The sequence below is a fragment of the Strix uralensis genome, chromosome 13, assembly GCF_047716275.1.
Source record: "Strix uralensis isolate ZFMK-TIS-50842 chromosome 13, bStrUra1, whole genome shotgun sequence".
Lineage (NCBI taxonomy): Eukaryota > Metazoa > Chordata > Aves > Strigiformes > Strigidae > Strix > Strix uralensis.
The window spans coordinates 3,954,711-3,975,047 of record NC_133984.1 but is presented as its reverse complement, the minus strand read 5'-3'; the positions used below and the strand labels follow the sequence as shown (position 1 = coordinate 3,975,047).

Sequence of the window (20,337 nt, the reverse complement as noted above, 5' to 3'; positions counted from 1 at the left end):
ACTGTTTTGGTTCTGAGCATCATCTGTAGTTTATCTGCTAGTCAGCCTTGGTCAAGCCCCTTAGGGTTAAGATTGCATTGATCTTCCTGAGGGATTTCCTGCACTATAGGGTGAATTGCTGTTTAAACAATAATTACTTTTTAAAATATATTCCCTACAGCGAGGGAAAAGTGATTAAGACTAAAAACTCAACAGCTATTGTTAGAATTTGCACGCATTCATTGCTATGGCTGTAATTAAAATCCTGAATGATAATCAAGCTTTTAGGCCAAGTCATGCCATCCATAAAAAAACAAATACCAATTTATTCCAAAAACATTGTCTTCAGCACATTTTGTTGTTTATCAAAACAAATACTGATGTAAATGCTGTGTTGATTTTGTTAATTATATTTCCACCACTATACCAGACAACATTCTTTCAGAATATTAATTGCTTTATGTAAATTAGGGAAGGGGTTTAGAAATAACTTTGCTGCTGCAAACCATTAATCTGCTTTGTGGTGTAAAGACATCCAATTTCAATTGATTTTAGGATGATAATCCTAGTTACTATCGTCATTAACAGCTCCTTCAGAAGGGAATTTGTAGCTCATGGCTTGCAAGGCTCGTATTTTCAAATTTTCATATGGACCTCATTCAACAAATACTTAAAGGTTCCAGTCATAACCAATTCTCATTCTCACTTTCAGGCTTTTAGCAGTCCTGTACTCACAGAACTCATTCAGTCGTGTTTGTCATGCCCTTTCCCATTCACCATACACCAATAACTTTTTTTTCTATGCCAAGATGGATGGGTGACAAAAACACAGTCCAGGGAACAGTTCTTTTACTCTCTGAGAAACAGTTTTTATTTTTTCACTGGGGCTGTCTGTAGACATTTATCTAGTAGGTTTATGGTCTGGCATTCATTTACCCCTTCAGATTTGTAATGGTGAGGGGAGATTTTGAAGGCTCCATTGCCTGTTCCCAGACCAAAGTATTCCTAAATGGCTTTGTTTAAATTAGACATCAGCAGAAAATGTCAGATTATGTGTCCTTGAACAGGTTATTTTCTGGGATTATTTTTGGGCTATTCCTGGCTGAATAAAATTAATTTTGCCCTTACTACTATTCCTTAGCATGCAAAGAAATCCTGAGCATGCAAAGAAAACCAGAAGGAAGCATTGCTAATCCTGATAATAGTACAAACAGCACTAATAATCCTAGAAATCCTGAAACCATCTGGTTTTGGGTTGTCATCTGTTGTTGAAGGCCTCTCTGTTTCAGGATCTCTTGAACTGGAGGTTCCTGGAGCTCCACTCACAGCACTGCCCACCTCCTGGCATGGGAACTGGATGTTCTCTGAGGTTGATAGTGGATAAAATTCCTTGAGGGTATGTAATGACTGAATGGTCCTTGGTTTTTGGTTGGTTCTCATAAAGGTCATTCAGTATCTCACAAAGTCATTAGTGTTTAAGGAGAAAGTGTGTCACTAGCCCAGTATGTTCCAAAGTAAAAGACCAGGGGTGGAGATCTCTTTTCAGATGGATAAAACAGAGATAAAATGGAAAAAAAAAGAAACCAAAACAGAAAACCATCTCTGTACCTATTTGTTAGTATTTGCAATAAGGAGGCAAACTGTACTCTTGGTTTCATTCCAGTGACAGTTAAAAACAAACAGATTTTAGCTATATTGTGCATTTCAATAGAATAACCTGCAGATGCTTCATCTTAATAACCGTACCCTTGTTTATAAACGCAGTTTCTTGAAGATTATGTGATTCTCTAAATAGGAAACGCTGTGAGATCAACTTGGAGGTTTTTTTAAAACACATAAAAATTATAATCTAGCTATTAATGTTTGTTTAAATAATACAAATGCCTTTGGAACAAATAAAAAATCTTGTCTTAGTTTCTAGAAGTAACTTCATGTAAGTAAAATAGGTATATATTGCATTTTTAAAACTTTTTTTCCCCAAAACTATTACAGTTATATTACAAAAATTATGTATCTCTGACAGGAAAGAAATAGCAGCCTATTCTCACACATTTTAGGTTAATCATTCCAAGTCCAAAGGTGTATAAAGCTAGATGGATAAATTGTAGAGAAGTTGTTACCAGGTTTGTACTTTGCTTCAACATAGTAATAATGTTTGTTGCATAAGATTTGGTGGAAAGTAAGTCTTCCTAATGAAACTTTTTTTCTTTGAATTGTCTATATTACATAGTAATGTACTCAATTAAATAAATCTACCAAGGTGCTGAGAAAAAATTGAAGTAGAAAATTCTTCAAAACAAGCTGTCAGGAAGCTGTTGTACAGCCTTCTAGATATGGTAAGCTTGTGCAACAATGACTTTAAAAAGAACAAAGGTCTACTGAAGCATGAGACAGAGACTTCTGTTTGGCTTTTAAAAATAGGCCAGGTTGGAGGAGGCACAGAAACCCTGACAGCTTACAGAAAAGCAGGAGCATGTTTTAGGGAGAAAGATTCCCAAGGAGCGGGATGAGGTTTAGAAGTTATTGTTGTATTGATGCTTAACATCCTTTGCCAAAGCCAGGACAAGGGGACAGTTGGGTTGTGTTTATACCGTAAACAGTGGAACAGCTGAAAGGCTGGATTTATTAGCTCAGCCATGAGCTGTTCACAGAGCTTTGTGTTCAGCATATTGTGTTGTGAGTTCAGCAGAACAGAGCACATTAATTCTGTGTGATGATAATGAACTCTCAGAGCAGGGCACGAATGAGATGAGGGGAACCATGGGACACACAGTAATGGTTTCATAAGCATGCTATCATTTCATGGGTCTGCATTATGTTTCATAAAGACATTAAAATAGGTTGTTTCTAAACAGTGAGTTTTCTAAACTGAACAAATCCATTTAAACATAAGCTAGCTCTTCTGCTGTTACAACATAATAACAACAACCCTATTGGTCCCTCTTAAAATAAAGTTGTAACATTTATAAATCTCTTGCGACTTAACGCTTCCCACAGCATGAAGAGTACTGACAGTCAATTAAAATGCTGAAAGAGAAATTAACTGTAGGAGCAGATGAACCAAACAGATGAAAGACGTGTAATTATTATTTCTTATCTAGAAATACTGCTTCAAACAAAATATATTTAAAAGAAGCATCACTGAGATGTTTACATGGAGGGAAAATTTATAGGTTCCTTAAACGACTGACTTTTTATTTCTTAGAATTGCAAATAAGGCTTCCAACTGTTTGATTCCTCTTGGAAGCTAATTCTCTTTCAGCAATTCAGTAACAGATACCAGCAAAATAATTTTCAGTATCTATTTAAGCAATACAGAACTTAAATACCTCTCTTCTTCATGAAGATGTTTCCAAACTCTAAATATAATGAGGACGTAAGTCTCATATAAAATAGATTACTTCCGTCTTTTGGTGTATAAGGAAACACAGCTACATTTTTACCCTTTTTCAATTACTACCATTTTTATCTGACTTTGAATGCAAAGAACCAAATACCTAAGGCTGTTAAAGGATTGTGCACTTTACCTTCCAGAGTAACATACCAAGACAAATTTTCAAAATTCTGAGATGAGGCACTTTACTGGTGGAACCTAATCAACATAATTACCTGACTTTAATAATACCAGCCAAATTCTCAGTGGGAAGAACTTATACATAAAGAAGCTATAGATAAAAAGCTTGAGTACAAAATAATTGCAGACAGTGGAAAGCAATGGAAGATCACTTTAATTCTGCATATACTTGCAGTATGAAAAAAGTGATAGAACACCATTCTTTTAAACTGCAAATTGCCATTTATTAATGTCCTCTAATAGGACAAAAGTGAGTGTGAGCAGAAACTCATGCAGTAGTTAGAGTGAAATCTTTTGTTAATGGATAGATTAGAAGCTTCCTTCTTTTCTATACCTTAGCCTTGATTTTTAGTTTTTTACAGTACATATTCACTGAAAGGGAGACACTATTTACTGAAATACTTCTTGTAAGAACGGCATTAGTACTAAAACCCTAGATAACTATATTTTATACTATAAATAGCCTTAGTCTTGCTAAAGAGCTCTTAATGGCTTAAAAAAAAACAATTTTAGGATGAGAATAAGTATCCAAGAGCCAAGGATAATTGTTTGTAACTTGCTGTTAAAGCATTTAGTGTCTTTAGTAGGTTACATCATGGCATGTCTTATGTATTTTATCTCATTCCTTGCAGGAGATTTTATGTTACTAGGAATCAAAATGGAGATAGAGAGTAGTTTTATCTCCTATATTTTCCAGTTCTACCATAATGTCTTTATGTGTAAGTCCTGAAAATGTTTGTGACCAAATAAATGAGCTCTTGCACTATGCATAGTTAGAAATCTCAATTTGTGTACAGCTTTTCTAGTGCAGTAAAGTCAGAGTTCAAAGATTAATTATTTTAAGTCGGTATATTAAAAAATATCTGTCATCAAACTCTGTCAGCAATACTGCATTCATTTTCATGGCCCTTTTTTCTGACTATCTCAATATTTCATAATGCATTAGGATTTAAAGGAACTCAGTTTTAAGCTTTTTATGGTCATGTGCTTAGTATTTTTAGACAAATACTCAAGTTAGACTTCATAACTTAATTACTGAAATAACTTATTTGAAGCATGACCCGAGTTTACTTCCATATATGAATTTTATATGAAAGGATTAAGACTGGCCTTTGGAAAGCAATCACAGTTCTCTTATTAAGACACCATTCCTTTCCACGGGCAGCTTTGATCTGCTATTTTCTAAAACCATGCAGTTTTTTCTTTCTTTAATAGAGGTTTTGTGCTGGATATGTACTTAGGAAACTAAGTGATATATTCAAATTCTTCCTTAACATTTAGTGAAAGACTATAATCCATACAAGATGAATAAACAACCAAATATGAATAACTTAAAATAACTCAGAATAACTGAGTAAAAGATGAATAATAAATGCTGTGCTTCACACGGTAAAAATATAGCTGTCAGCAAAGAACAAAATTTCTGAACTACTGAAAACCATGTTTCAAAAAAAGCCTGCAGACATTTTCTAGAGTTATGTAGACTTACTTCTTACATGTTTTCTACCTCTGCTCAACTTTACAGTATTTATTCTTCCTAACACTGTCACATAGTTCGATACTCATTGCCAATCACTCTCATCACCTCCATTCACTTCAGTCATACCAAATGGTTTACCATCAACAGGAGTTTGTAAAAGTGCACAGAAAATGTTGGGATTCTGTCCCGGCTCTCTACTCCTCTGCTCCTCTGCAAGCAGTTTGTTCCCATTGAGGAGCAGCTACAAAGAAGGAAAGATTCTGCTGATACAGAGAATGAGCCAGGTAAGTGGAGAAAGACAGTAAAATGAAAGATGTTACAGAACTACAGCCAGGCATGTTGAGGGAAGTGATATCCTGTATGGTTTGGAATGACAAGGTTTTGAGCCGGTGGGGTGGAAAGGATTTTTGTAATGTCTGAATAAAAAACAGTTAGTGGAATGCTGAGAAGAAGGAACTGGTTTAACTAAATAGTTTAACTAAATAGTCATATCATCGTGATTTTCACCTCACAAAGCTTTCAAATGTATTTAAGCTGAAGTCCCACTGAATAGTTATGTATATAAAATGAAAAAGCACTTTGGTGACTTGCTGATGTGTGGATTCAGTCAACATTCAAAAATGTCACATGGACAAATGTCATCTTTTTTTGAAAGATACTTTTTCATTATGTCTTCCGAAAAAAGAATGGAAATTAAAATAGGATCTAATCATATTTCAAATTATTTGAATAGGGGTATCCTCACAAGTACAAAAGTTCTTAGCCATCATAGATTATTTACCTGCCACGAGTTATCTTGCATGCTCTAAACCATTATCTTTGACTATCACTAGCTCCCTGTTTAATGAACAATATCATGCAATTCACTTGCTGTATTACATGAGTAGCTTCAATATGCTGCTGGTATCTCTAGAGACTTAATGTGTGTTATATCAGCTCTCACAAGTTGATAACAGTGTCACATGTTCTTTTCCATTTTGACGTAGTGTAATACAAGCTGTTATACAAGTTTCCATGTCTCAGGCTTTTTGACACAGTACATTTATTTTATAATTCTAAGGATGCTGATACACCAAAATGAACCAGTGAAATGTTGACAGCATGAACAGTAGGCATAGGGGGAAAAAACCCCAAAAATTGGAATTGAAAGAGCGTATTGGATTATAATATACAAGTTTTTAGTATCTGATTTTTTAAAAAACATTTTTATAAAGCTAAGATACTTAATTACCTTACGCTAAAAGCTGAAATATTATTTGCATTACAGTTTGCTTTTCTCTTTGAATTTTGCTGGTGGGTGGGAGGGGTTGACATTCATATCAGACAGTAAAAGCCACACCAAATCCTGTGGTAGTAGGTTGCCCGTAAGAGTCATAAACGGTTTTGGTCTCCCAGACAGATGACCTGAGGTAGTCCAAAGAACAGAGAGAACATTTCGCTCTAGTAGAAACTTTGATCATTTAAAATGTGACATTGTCTGGCTATTTTTCACAATATTGATAAACCAGACTCTGCTGATATGTGTCTGAGATAAGACATAAAGAGGTAAGTCTCCATACCTCAGTCTGAACCATGTTGTACCCCATTGCTTTCCTCTGCAAGACTGCAAACCAGGTAGACTATTGGTTCTCTTTTACACTTCTTATGCTCATAAAAGTATAAATAAATGGGAAAAAAAAATCTTTTTAGAGAAAACATTCTTGTCCTTAATTTGGGTAAATGTGTGGCAGTGATTATTAAAGGTTGCTGATTGAAAATCAGACATTTTAGTATCTATTGAAAAATCATCTTTTTGCTGTTATTTTCACATGTCTTTCTAGATCTTATTTTATTAAAATTTCATTTTAGCTATTATTCCACAGCTGACCCTGCTTTGACTGGAAGGTTGGGCTAGATGGGCCACGACCTCCAGAGGACCCTTCTAGCCTGATTTATTCCATGATTCTACATTGTTACACATGTACTTGCAAAGTTCCATGAAATACACTGCGACAATCCAGGGTTGCCCTGAGAAACAGGACCTGCAGGATTGCTGCAGTTAATGGGGTTTATCCCTTTCTCAGTGACTTTTGAATCCACTCATTTATGAATATTGTTATTGTTTAACAGTAAAGTTTACAAAGAGCCTTAAAAATGCTGTAATCTTTAATCATGCTTTATCTTATTTTATTTGTACTGATCCAGCACTGGCTGTCTTTAAATTGAGTTACAGAGTAAAGTTAGCCCGCTGCTCAGTTCAGAGAATGTCACATATTTAAGAATTTCTAGAGTTTCATCAAAACGAAGCAGACTGCTGCTTTAAGACACTGAAATATTTTTGGTGCATATTTTTGCAGGTTATTTATAGTACAGTTATTTGCAGTATACACTCCAGAGCATTTGAGAGAAAGTGCTATGTTGGATTTGCATACAGGGAAAAACAACAGTGTCGGCCAGACTGCTGCTATAACAGATGCACATATATATTCTTTGGTAAGAGAAAGCGAGAGGGATGCCAGTTCTTCTATCCCATTGACCTTGTGCAGTGAGCCTGATCTAGATTATGTTATACCAATCATCGTACACTTGGATGTGGTTGTAAACATAATATGACATACAGATTTTGATGGAGCTGATTTCCCCTGCTGGGTATTTACACTTCAGTCTGTGGGCTAAATTTGGGGGCCTTTCTGTCTAAAAATTCTCTACACTGAATATTCAGTGGAGAGAGAGAGAGGAAAAAACCCAAAACTCCTCCAAGGGATGGTGTTACTAGATATTATTATTCCTTGGACGTTTTCCATGTAATTTATAGTATCTTCAGCTAGCTAATGGAACAAAACTGACACCGTCTTATTATTTGACAAGATAATTATCCAGCATGTAGTAAACAAGGTTTTATGTAGAGACTTCATATTTTAAGAGAAACAGAAGCAGACAATCCTGTTCCTTTTTTGAGCAAAACATTCAAATGTTGCACTCTTTAGATTATGCAATTTTATTTCTTGATATTGAAATCAAATAATTAAATCCTGACTCATCTGGTTGTTTTAAAGACTTATTGCGTCAAACTTTTAAATATAGCTGCTGAACACATAGGTACCCTAAGGATTACTTTATCCTTGTATATTCTGTGGCAAAGTAGATACTGCTAAACTCTGCAAAATAGGTGTTGCACAGTTTGGTCCAACATGAAGTGGTAGGATGCCATTACAATTTAGCACCACCAAGTACTTTTAAAAATATTTTAGATATATCATTATTGGACAGTATAAGATGATGTCTTCTAAGGTAGTTTATTTTGTACCAGTATAAGATAGCACCATATTGTAAAAAGAGTTTAACTGGGAATTTTATAATAGCTATATATCACATATATGTATTTTACGTGGAGATTGCTCAAGTTTTCTGTATCCCAGGAGTAACTTGTTTCTTGTTCTCTGAGATCAACATCTGTGGATTCAGTTGTTTCACATATCCTGGCCTAACTGCCTATTTTGACCTTCTATCCTTACAGAGAGTGTAATTGGCTCCATACAGGTTTAAATCAATTATGTCTCATCAGAACAGACAGAGTGTTAATGAGCCTTGCTTTGCATGGCTGTAATTGTGTTAACAGGCAGGTTCCAAATGGAAAATGGTCAGTTCCCAGGAGTTAGACAGATAGTTACTCAGTTCTTGTTTCCCTGTCTCAGAGTATGCTCATATGAACACAGAAGGCTTATTAGATATATTTGCAAAAATTGATACTTAAAATGATACATTATCTTGCTCTGTGCTGAGTGTTTTCTGAGGGGTATTTTTTGTTCGTTAGTTTTTTGACAGTGAAGCCCTAAGTGTAAGTAAAGGTGATATGTTCTTGTTACAGCCTGAAATTGTTCAGATTTTAACAAAAATAGTTAAGTCTCTATTAATTGTAGAACTAAAAATATATTTGGTGTTTTTCAGTAGGTGGAACAATATATCTACCCACAATTAATAGTAGAAATAATTAACAGTTTAAAAACAAACAACCAGACTGGTGGTTCTTGAACCTAAACCTTATAGTTATCCATGCAGTATTTATAGGAAGAGTAAGAGGATTACAAACTTCTTCATCCCCTTGATATTCCCAAACTTCTCTAAAGCTGATCCGATGGTGGTCAGTTCTACTGCATAAGAGAATTAGGCAAGATCAGTGCTTTTTATTGACACTGCCAGCAAGGTTGTGGGGTTTTTTTTAAAATGAACTCTGCTAGAGAAATTTATCAGAATCTGATCTCTCGCTTTACATAGCCATATGAATAGTTAGCTGTCATCACTACCTACATAGCTTTAAGATACCCAGTGTTTAAAAAAAGATAGAACTATCTAATTATGTATAAATGTCATGAAACTTGGAAGTAACTGGATTATTTTCTTCACGTATATAACCTCTCCCTTTTTTAACTCCTTCCTCCCTGCCTAGCCATTTTGACTTATCTTTATGCTGCACTTTTTATTGATAGATTACTTCAGCATCCTTTTCATTTATAGATGTGGTGGAACTCTGATACAAGTTGGCAATAGAGGCTGAGTCTACTTTAGACCAGTTCCTGAGGCACTCCCCATGCTGCTCTCCAGGCATGCTTTACTGCATCCTGCATCCGCATGGGAGGAAACCATGCGGTGCCCTGCTCTATTGTGCGCTCGGGTTTCCTTTCAAAGGAACAGTTGGAAAATGAGCCAGTACTATAATACTCCTGTCAGACCCCCAGTGTGCACAGTGGGCAGGTTCAGAGCTGCAGGACTCTCAGTTCAGCTTTAGAGCTGCCACCAGGATGTGCGTCTTGGAGCCAGGGCTGCTGAGCTCACTGCAGAGTATCCGCGCCCCGCAGAATCGGTGCATACCCAGGGATCCGGCCATACGACTCAGGGAACTCCTCACAGTCCTCCCAGTATTGCACGGTGAAGCATAACGAATTACAGAAATAAAAACAAATCTACTGACAACATCTTTAATGCTTTCTGATGTGATCATATCTCCCAGCTGATTTGTGTAATTTCTTTGTCCTTTTCTCTTTCAACAAAACCAAGCTTAAATAGCTTCTGCTGTTGAGCCCTGCTCTTCAGTTCTGTTGCATTCTTGCTGTTTTACTGTCACATTTAGCTGCATCAACCATGGTCATTTAGCATTCTTGATGTGATCATGCTTTTTGAATGAGACACTTTTAAACCGTTTTTTCCTTGCTGAGGAGACACTTTATAAAGATCCACTTCCTCTGTTCATGCATAATAAATTAAAGTCTACTTCAGAAATGTTCTAACCGTTTAGGCATGTGAGTACACTATCTCGTTGAATCCTTCTTGATGAAGTCATTTATCTTTGTTATAAATTAAGGAAATGGTGAGGAACACATGGTACTGTAGTTTAAACCAAAGTAGCGTGAGGGAAAAGATACAAACAGTGAACAATGGAGACAGGAGAGGAGGTATACAAAGACAAGCACCCAGTTGCGTGCACAACTGCAATCATGCTGATTATTTTCCTATTGTATTGCTTCTTCCTGGCTTGCAATTTTTTTATGTACTCTTGATACCAGACATTGTAGGACATATTCACTTTGCCTAGCTTTATGAACCTTTCGAGTGCAATTCAGAAAAACGTGTCTAATTTAGTTGCCCTAAATCACCCTCTGGAGGAGCCTCTCTTTTCCACTGAGGCATCTAGAGAGTTTTGTTTCATATTATTGGTATCTGGAATTAAACAGTGTGAATATTCCATATAATGTACTTCTCTCTCTTTCCCACTGTGTTTTCAGATAAGCCTGGAAAGCATCTGTCAAACTGAGGGCTTTACTACAATTCCAGTATTATTTTCGTGAATTAAAACTCAAGGATACTGAAGTCCAAAACATAATGCAACTCTAATTGCAGCAGCTATGATTTCTAACATTCATTTTTACCCTTGAGAAAGTTTTGTTTTGTTGTCTTCTGTTTTTTTATCAAAGTGGAGAAAAAAAGATATGGCTGAAGGAAGGGTTGTTAGTATATTCCTCTGTATAAGGACTTACTGTTCTGTTCATTTGACTAATAATATTATGTTAAAAATATATCAATAGTTAAAAAGTATATATTTTGTCATCACTGATACAAGCAGCTTTATTACCTGTAATTAAGACATTCTTGATATTTAGTGACTGTATAGTCAAGTATTTCGAGGTTAAAAATGCAGAGTTCAAAGCACAATCTTTTTCTCTACCCACATACAAGTTTAGTGTTGCATTTGAGGAGAATGTTTCCTCTTCTCTGCATGGGCTACCAAAAGCACTGCTCCACCCCTTGTCCGAGCACTGGCAGGCTCAGAGGTGACACCCTTCACAGAGGTATACTCTGCCCTTCTATCTACAGAGACACCTAGAAGATTTTGACTGAATCATTGGTGTTTCTCTGCAGGCTGTAAAAAGCAGCAAAGTCAACTGTTACAACATTTCCAAGATGTATTGTTTCCGTGATAAGCTCATGGTTTTCCTATGAGGTATTCCAAAGGCTCAAAAAATAAACATGCAAATGATATGTCAAGATAGGAACCAAATTAAGCTTTTTATCCTACCTTTAAGAAGTTTGAATTGGAAGTAGCCAACTTTCAGATAATGGCACGATGCTGCAAAAGGATCTTGAGTTGAGGAAGGCTTTAAAATAAAAGAATTGCCAACACACGAGTATGTTTTCCCACATTTCAGTGACAGATTATTTCAGAGAACTCTCTAGCCCATTTCCTATTTCCTTTGCCCTTGGGCTGCTGAGTAATATTTGCATTTTTCCCTAAAGCAGCATATCTCCCCTCTGGACGGAAATTTCTGATAAATGTTTTCCCTTCAACTTCCTTCAGCATCTACATTAAACAACGCCTTTGCCAAGGACCGTTTCCTGAGGTCTCCACTTTCTGCTTTCTGAACAACATGTAGCCACAAGATTGTGCCGTGCCTGCCCACTACCACTGTGTGTTATTTAGGATTACAGGAAATTTTCCAGTCTCCAAATATAATTATTTCAGAAATCACTCCAGAAACTGTTACCTTACTATTCGGGGGGGGCTAACAAATTTTAACTTTAATTTTAATTCAATTTTAATTTAATCTTTTAACTAATCCTATAATAATGGAAAATCAGTGGCAATTTTGGAACTAACAATGGAGATACTTAAATTGAAAATGCTGAAAGAGGATGGTGTCAGAAAGAAAATTCCACTTAATTTTTATGGCGTGCTTCCAGTTTGGTTGGAAGCGTGTTCAATCAGGATACAGTTATGTGAAAATTTATCCAACAAGTTTTGATTCCTTAAATACTGAGCTGTATAGATTTTAGCATTAGTGTTCACGACTAAATTTCTCCATGAGAATATGATGGCACTTTTCCCTTGCTTCCTATGTGAGGGCTGTAATAGTGGTATGCTGTGTAAAGTATGGGGGGGGTGTTCAGAATCTGAGGTGATTTTAGTAGAAATGTGATAGGACACTGTGTGTGCCTCTGACTTTTTTTATCTGTTTACTTAAATGTGTTCTGGATTAACACAGCCAGGTGAGAAAGGTAAATATAGCCTTGAATTTCATTCCTAATTTCTGCGAAGCATATATAAAAAAGAAAATCAGCTAACCATTGGTCAAGCTCAGGGTGCCAGATACCTTAGTTTAAGTTAAGATTATCAGACACAAAAATGGACTATAAAAGCTTACTGGAAGTTATAATTGTTTTTTTCCTAAAATTGCATCCAAGAACCTAGAGAGATGAGGAATCTTTCTTTTCGTCATTCGTTCTAAAGCTTCATGTGTAAACTGAATTTTGCAACAGAAAATTCTCAGAGAAGTTAGCAAGAAAAGCTATGTGACCTTCAAGTTTATAGCGTAATTAGCATGAAACTGCAGGCCAGGTTTTGCCATCATCACATTATACAGTAAATTACCCAGGAAAAATTTATGTAGCCATGGGACTGTGTAAGCCATGAGAATGTGGAAGAATCCAGTTTTCAAGTAAAATTACAAAATACCTTCACAAATTTGTCCAGAAATCTTAAGCCTCGTGAAATGATAAAGATTTCCTACAAGGTAGTTGCAAAGCTAAGACATAACAATTCTTGCAAGTTACAGTATGACTTACTAAGAATGTCCTTTGAGGATCAAGATAAAGCACATGATAAAATATTAGGTATTTTATGCAGCGGTATTGGTAAGCAGTTAGTATTTTAGGAATCCAGCAAACACATTAAGATGAATTATAGTGGGATTGTTTGATAATGGCTTTCATTTAGTTTACAGAATAATATTCTACAATACACTACCACTTCTGGTCTGCTAAAACCATTTTCTGTTTAGGCTCATCCTTTAAGTCAAATTGTTTAATAATTTTGCTTTTATATTTAAAATTTAGGTTTTTATGTCCACATTTCAATGGCAGCTAATGATTCATTAGACCTTTCTGTGAAAATAAAATTAGTGAGTTACATTCATATTGGAATGAACTTTAAATTTAAAAATCTGTTAAAGCAATCCTTTCAAGATAATATAAAAGGTTGCTCTTTAATCTGATGCATAAAAATTAGTTAGCTTAAATTCTCTCCAAAATATACTTTATACGTAACACTAAGGTAGATCTTGACTGTGCCGTAATACTCACCAAAAAGGCCCATCTTGAAAAGTGCAGTTTTTTTCTAAAAAACAAGTAATGCTTTCAGAATAACTTTTTACTTTTTCTAAATTTCTCTTCTGCTAATAACCACAGTTTGACTCCTGATGAATGCTAATCTGTGCTGTTAGATATGATTCTCCATATATTGCACGAGTATTTGACTGTCAGCCATTAATTTTATGATGAAACTTGCATCATTTTCCCCTACAGAAAAAAATATAAAACGTATTTGCTTTTAAATGTGGTCTATGGGTACATTTTTCACTGAAGAGTTTTACAAAGATTTATACCTACTGTAACGTATTTTAGCTCATATTCTGATGCATGTATTCCCCCAAACTGTTGTGGCAAATGATAAAAAAACCTGTAGTGCTGGTTTACCAAGAATTATTTTTAAATCTTAGCAATTTATCCTGAAAGACTCTGTAATCAATATTAGGTAGCACTGTGAGCCTGCTGCTTTATTACCTTTTTTATTCAAGTGTAGAAAGATAAAGTATTGATTTTTGTTTGGTTTGTGTGCTGTAAAAACAAAGGAGAAATGTCATTTTTTAATATCAAGGGTATATGCCCACTGTTTTATTGATTTTAAATTAAGTAAAAGTTATGTAAGGCAATAGTTGAAATTGCTTTGGGGAAAAATAAATGTCATTGAAATAAAAAAAAAAAAAAGTCAAGCTATACCATTAAAAATAATTTAGAGCAAGTTCATCTCTCCGGCTGAGCTTTCAGAAAATCTTTTGCCATTAGATTCAAAGTAGTGCAGTATAGATAATACTGCACAAACTTTAACATCAGTACAGATTGACACTACAAAAAAGAACAGTACAGTTCTCCATTTTTGTGGTTTGGTTTGTTTTGGTTTTTTTTAATGTTTTCAAAGACTTATTTCTTTTGGATATTGAGTTTGGAGATAGCCACCAACTTAGATATTACCAGTAAAAACAACAAAGATGCTCCTGTTCCCTTCTCTTCACAGCATACCACCTACATGTTCATCACTGTTCATCTTCAGTTCCCTAATTGATTGTCTAATCTTGTTGTCTATCTTTTGTTATCTGTGCTACCAGTAGTTAGCTGTATTTTTTTTTTTTTTGTCAGTCTTCAGAATGCTTTTGATCCTGAAAATAGCAAGAAGCTTCTTCCAGTGGAGACTCCACAGACTCTTCTATAACACTTTTATTTAACAATATTTTTTTTCTCAAGGGCTAAATAAATGCTTCTTGTTGTAATTTAAGCCCTTATTTATTGGTAATCCTCTATGTATTTGTAGATTATTCCCTTTTTCTTCATGGAAGTGTTTGAGACCTAAAGATATCTTCTCTTTTTTAGCCTAGACTAAATCAAATTCTTGTAGTCTTTTTTTTGCATGTGTTTTTCTCACTTATGCGATACTGCAGACCTGAATCATCTCACTGCTGTCCTCTAGACACTCTCCGTGTCCCTCCTGAAACACAATATCCAAAATTGTTCCTGCAAAAGCTTTACTGAGTAGGCTGGGGGAATTACTTTGTGTCTTGATTCTGTAGTGATGCCTGTCTATCTGAATATACTGTTTATCCATCTCACAGCAGTATGTTAAACGTGTTTTATGCAACCTACGCAAAAGGAGTTGGAACTGCATTTTAGATTCTCCGGTTGGGAGAACACAATACATTACAACTGACTTTTCTAAGAAACAAACCCTGAGATTTCATACTTCCTCTACCCCAATTTTTTCCCAGTATTAATATATTTTAACATTATTTTATTTGCTAGTTAAAGCAAATTTTAGGCATTCATAAAGGCCATTTGTTTAAATACTTGTAGGTGCCTTGTAGGACTAAGGTCTTCAACTTTTAACAGAAGGAAGCCACCTGCTGATGAGAGATAGAAAGTAATGTTCTGGTATAAATGCTTTATAGTAGGGACAGCTTTATAGTAGAGATAAAGTACAGGAAGAAATTCCATATTTAAGTGCATTTGGAAGTAAATTTGTTATATCTATGCTACAGGAACCACAGTGTTTGATACGGTCTTCGAGCATATTGATGTACTGTGAGTTCAGTTTTTAGTAAATGAGATGTGGCATATATTTTCTATGCAGTAGAGCCGAGCACTACTGCAAATCTGAAGTGTTCGGCAATGAAGTGCAGTCAGACCACAACCTTTAAAAAATGAGAAATATTTTACAGACCTTTAGTTCTGAACTTATATTTTCCTCCCTTTCTTTTTAACTGCGCACTTCGGAAATGTAGCATTTTTAAATGACCAGCGAGGAGTCTCTGTAATCCCAAGATGCTAAGAAATTTAGCCACTATTACTACTGAAGTGCTGTAAAACTTGAAGAACTAGAAACGTGGGTGGAGATTCTAATATATATATAGTTTTATGTAGAGAGTTACATAGATATGAGATATATATACACACACACACTGTTTAGAGTTCATCAACTTCACAGTTACTTACCTATATATATATATATGAGTGAAGAAACCTCTGTAGAAATACTGAGATAGACTCAAATAGGCAGATTTGGGAAGACAGGAAAAGTAATCACATAGCTTTTAATTTCTTCCTATTTCTCTGTCCATATGCTTTCTGCCCAGCAAATTCAGGTCATCTAATGAGGCTTTCAAACTAACTTACAAGTTGTTGTATTCTTTCCCTACATGGTGATCAAAAACTCACTCTGTGTCAACTGGGTAGAAATTAGCATCTGCCATCTGTCTTCAGTGTGATAGTTATCATCACATTGCTTATGTGGGAAAAAAAATCCTGTGTATGTATTGGTAGATACAATTGGATTTCATTTCCTTCTAGCAGTGCTTGGGAAAAGGAGAACCCAAAAAGTATTAGGAATGTGAAAATTAGAGATTAAGATAGCCTGTGAATAGAGAACATTTATTTTTAATGTTTAAATTGTCTCTTTTGTTGAAACACTAAATGAAAATTTTATCATGAAAAATTATCAGTACTGGCCTGTCATAACATAATTCTCTGCAAACTATTTTCTGTTATTTCCCATGTTGCTATTCTGATACATTTATAAGCTTCTCCATCATCTTGGCATACTTAATTAAAAAATTATTTCCCCAAATGATTTTTCAACTTTAGTAAACTTTTACATGTCCATCAAAATTGATGAAGAATTGAAAAAAATATAATCACTTTATGGTGATATCCTGACAACCACTTTATGATGCAAGGCCATGCAAGTGTAAGAATGTTTGAAGGAGGACTTGAGTTATTAAGATAACATAAGGGAATGGGTGAGAATTGCAGTGAGAGAAGGAAGGAAGCTTCAAGGCAGCCTGATGAGGTGGGAGATAAATTTTCAGACAACAGGCACAGGGAAAGTATTACGTGGTGTGCAGGGAAATGGCTTCCTTGTGTCTTGCTATTATAATATCGCTGTTACATTCAGAAAAATGGGTCTTTTTATATCATCATTAATAAATAGGTTCAAAGCTTGTCATCAGTTGCCTGTCTAATCACAGTAAGTTGCTGGGCTGTGAATTTTGCTTATTAATGAAAGAGACTTACCCTTAAAGGTAAGGGGTTTACAGATTCCGGACTACCATTTTATGTGTAAGTAACCTAATTTATGAAACAGTAATAGTGATTATAAAACAAAATGCTTTTCCCCACAGCTATTCTGTGTCTCAAAACCATATCTGAGTGCTATGAAAGGAATACAACCTGGTTAAATTTGTAGTGGGTGGAACCCAATTTACTTTTCAGTCTTGATGTAATACCACAGCTGTGTTATGGCCCATGCTGTAAAGCAGCATTTTACATGTAGTCAATATCTTAGAACATTGTAAAGCACTGTGAAGCAGACAGCACAATAAGCTATCTTTTCTGAATTTGCATTAGCAGAATTTCATAGCTTACAATTTTTTTTTAGAATGAATGTTCTAGAAGCATGGGGTTTTGTCATATTGCAATGTGAATAAACATGGGTTACAAAGGTTTTGCCCCTTATGAATAGATAGAAATAATATTCTGGGAGTTCACAGAATCTAAGAATAAAAAGCAGAAAGTTATAAAATAACAAGTTCCTGTAATGTGAAAAATTAATCATTTCTACAACAGCATGACTGGGTAAGCTGCCATGGCAACTATTGCAAAAGATACATTTCCTGATAAAATTTCCCCTCAAATTAAAGATGCATTTAGGAAGTGTTTGCTTCAGAACCATATTTTGTAAATATATGTATTTCAGTACCAGTCATCAACATGCTTCAATTCCACCATTACAGGATGCCTTATGAATTCAGACATTTCTTCTGTGCTACTTCAGTTTGAGATTTTCATATGGTCAAATTCCGATGGACACCCTGTTTAATTCTAAGGAAGGCAATGGTTTAAATAAGGAGACATTTTTTGATGTTAATTTCTGCTCCTGCCATGGCACTGTTTCCTATTTTATTTTTGGGTAACAACATACAGCTTTTCTAGCTAATTTTCTCACCTCTAATACTGACATAGTGTTATTTAGCAACTTGGGGATGGTGGTACCAGTCAGCCCAAATAATATGTAATTGAATGGTATTCTTAAAATCTCACATAGCAAAGTAACCTTATACATCTTTTTATTGGAAATGTATGAATGCAAAGAGAGGATTTATTATTATGTCTTAAACCTCTCTGTCTTGTATCACAAATATTGCTGCACTTTGTGTGATCTTACTCATTTAGGCACTATCTGGGACTGTGTGCCTAAATAAAACCGTTGAGGGTTTTGATTCTAGAGTTGACTCATAGATGATTTTTAATTTTTAACTGAAGGGGTCCCTCTGCTGGATAATTTCATAATTCACTGCACAAGTTTGGGGAGGGCTGTTATGTTTGAAATATAAGTGTAGCATTCATAATGTACAGCACTTCCATAATGATGCAAATAAATATTCATTACACAATGAATGCGGCTGTCTTCATATGATTTTAGAAATTAGTTTTACAAGACATTTGCAAGAAAAAGATTGCTTTTTCTAATGATATTTTAATGACAAATAAAATACAAGATAACTATATTTGAAGACAATGATTAGGAGGATAATATCTCTAAGTACTTATGATTTTTTGGCTTTTTGGAAAAAAAATCTGTATTGGAAGCAAAATGCCAAGATAAAAAAATTTACCCGGGTGAAGTAATGTCCCTGACTTTGTTTAGAGCCTAATTCCATTTATCATTTAGATTGCCTATAAATATGTCAAAGATATTTAGAAGCGTAACATGTGAAATTTTAATGTTTATCAATATTATTTATTTTTAATGAATATGAGAGGTCTGTTCTAAATTTGAATATTGGCACTGGGCTGGGATTTTGAACATATAGTTCAGTTTTAGGTGGTTTTGATCAGAATTTCTGTAAAAAGCACTGAAACACCAATAATAATGCTTGAAATGCTTAGGTAGATAGATAATGCTTCAATAACATAAGAATTTCTATTGTCTTCTTTACCTGTTTTATAGTTTCCCAGTACCATATTAAGAATTTGAACGCAACTCCTTTTAATGGAAACTGTTACCTTCAAATAATTACTTTTATTGAAAAATAGGATTATGGAAATTTGAATTAATCACATAGCAATTTCATATTGTGTATGATAAGTATTCAAGTAAATATTTTTTTTTTCTTTAACTCAGCAAATTGAGCCCTAATTGCTGTTACTCATACATACTTGGCCAGTAATAAAAGTGCTACAGTTCTAAAAAAATTATGTCCTGTGGCTCAGCCCACAGAGTTCATTGGGACAATCATATGCTATCCTTCTGTAAAGACTTAGCTTCCTCTAACCAGGTCCTCTAATCACCGTCCATTCAACATGACAGCCCATTATGTTACAAACCTGCCAGTCTCTGAGGGAGCACATGGAGCTGGGTGTATTCAAGACACCTAATGCCTGGCTTCATCTCTGGGTCCTGCAGCTGTGGCTTTATGCAGTTTACTTGTCAGAACGACTGCCGCTGTCTCAGCGAATGATCACTCCCCAACTATCACTCTTTTCTTTGGAGATTTGATGTAGAGTATCAGGAGTGTGTCAGATACATACAATTATATCCATCTCAGCTGATGAGAATACTCACAGCGAACACATTCATCAGAGCTTGGGAGTCTCTTCAGACAATCAGTTGGCTCAGGTCAGAAGTTTTTTGAGTAGCAGTTCCTTCACATCGGGATATTCAGACTCTGTTATGTCCACAGTGTATGTGAGATTCTCCTGAATAACCACGTAGATATGATCACAGACATTTCCACCGTCATGTATTACTAAACTAAGGGAAAGCAAGTTCATTCTAGTCTGCTGAGAAGCAACAAAGCTGTGAGTGTAGCATGTCACCAGTGAAGCCCACTTTTAATCAATTCACATACTCATCTCTTCCAACTCTCTTGTGTGCAGTTTCAACAGGAACCCTTGTCCATGTGAGGAGACAGCTCCCACAGCTCCCACAAACAGAGCCAGCTGGCAATAAATTTGTTTGCTCCCAGGACCAAAAGAAAGGGTCACATTATTTTGCTAAAAAACAGGGTCAGGAATCTCTATCAGATGCCATTCTGGTTGAGAAGCTTAGAAAAATTTCTGTATGCTTTTGCATTGATTCTCTCTCTTTTGCAGAATGTCTGAAACATGTAGAAAGTGAGGGTGCATGTGACTATTAACAGGTTTTGTTTCTCATCATCATTTTTGTTTT

General features: G+C 35.2%; 1 protein-coding gene across 3 annotated transcripts in view; it reads right to left on the bottom strand.

Annotated features, from left to right (window-relative positions):
- Nucleotides 1-19,928, bottom strand: part of KLHL4 (kelch like family member 4) — a 100,008-nt gene extending 80,080 nt beyond the window's left edge. Inside the window, exon 1 of one of the 3 annotated variants that reach the window (XM_074882635.1) lies at nucleotides 19,732-19,928. In XM_074882635.1, the coding sequence (XP_074738736.1) occupies nucleotides 19,732-19,742 (11 nt within the window). In that variant the 5' untranslated portion in view covers nucleotides 19,743-19,928. Of the gene's footprint in view, nucleotides 1-11,583; nucleotides 11,694-19,493; nucleotides 19,707-19,731 lie in introns of those variants that run through there. The other 2 variants (XM_074882637.1, XM_074882636.1) reach the window with 2 other exon arrangements.
- Nucleotides 19,929-20,337: the final 409 nt, after the last annotated feature.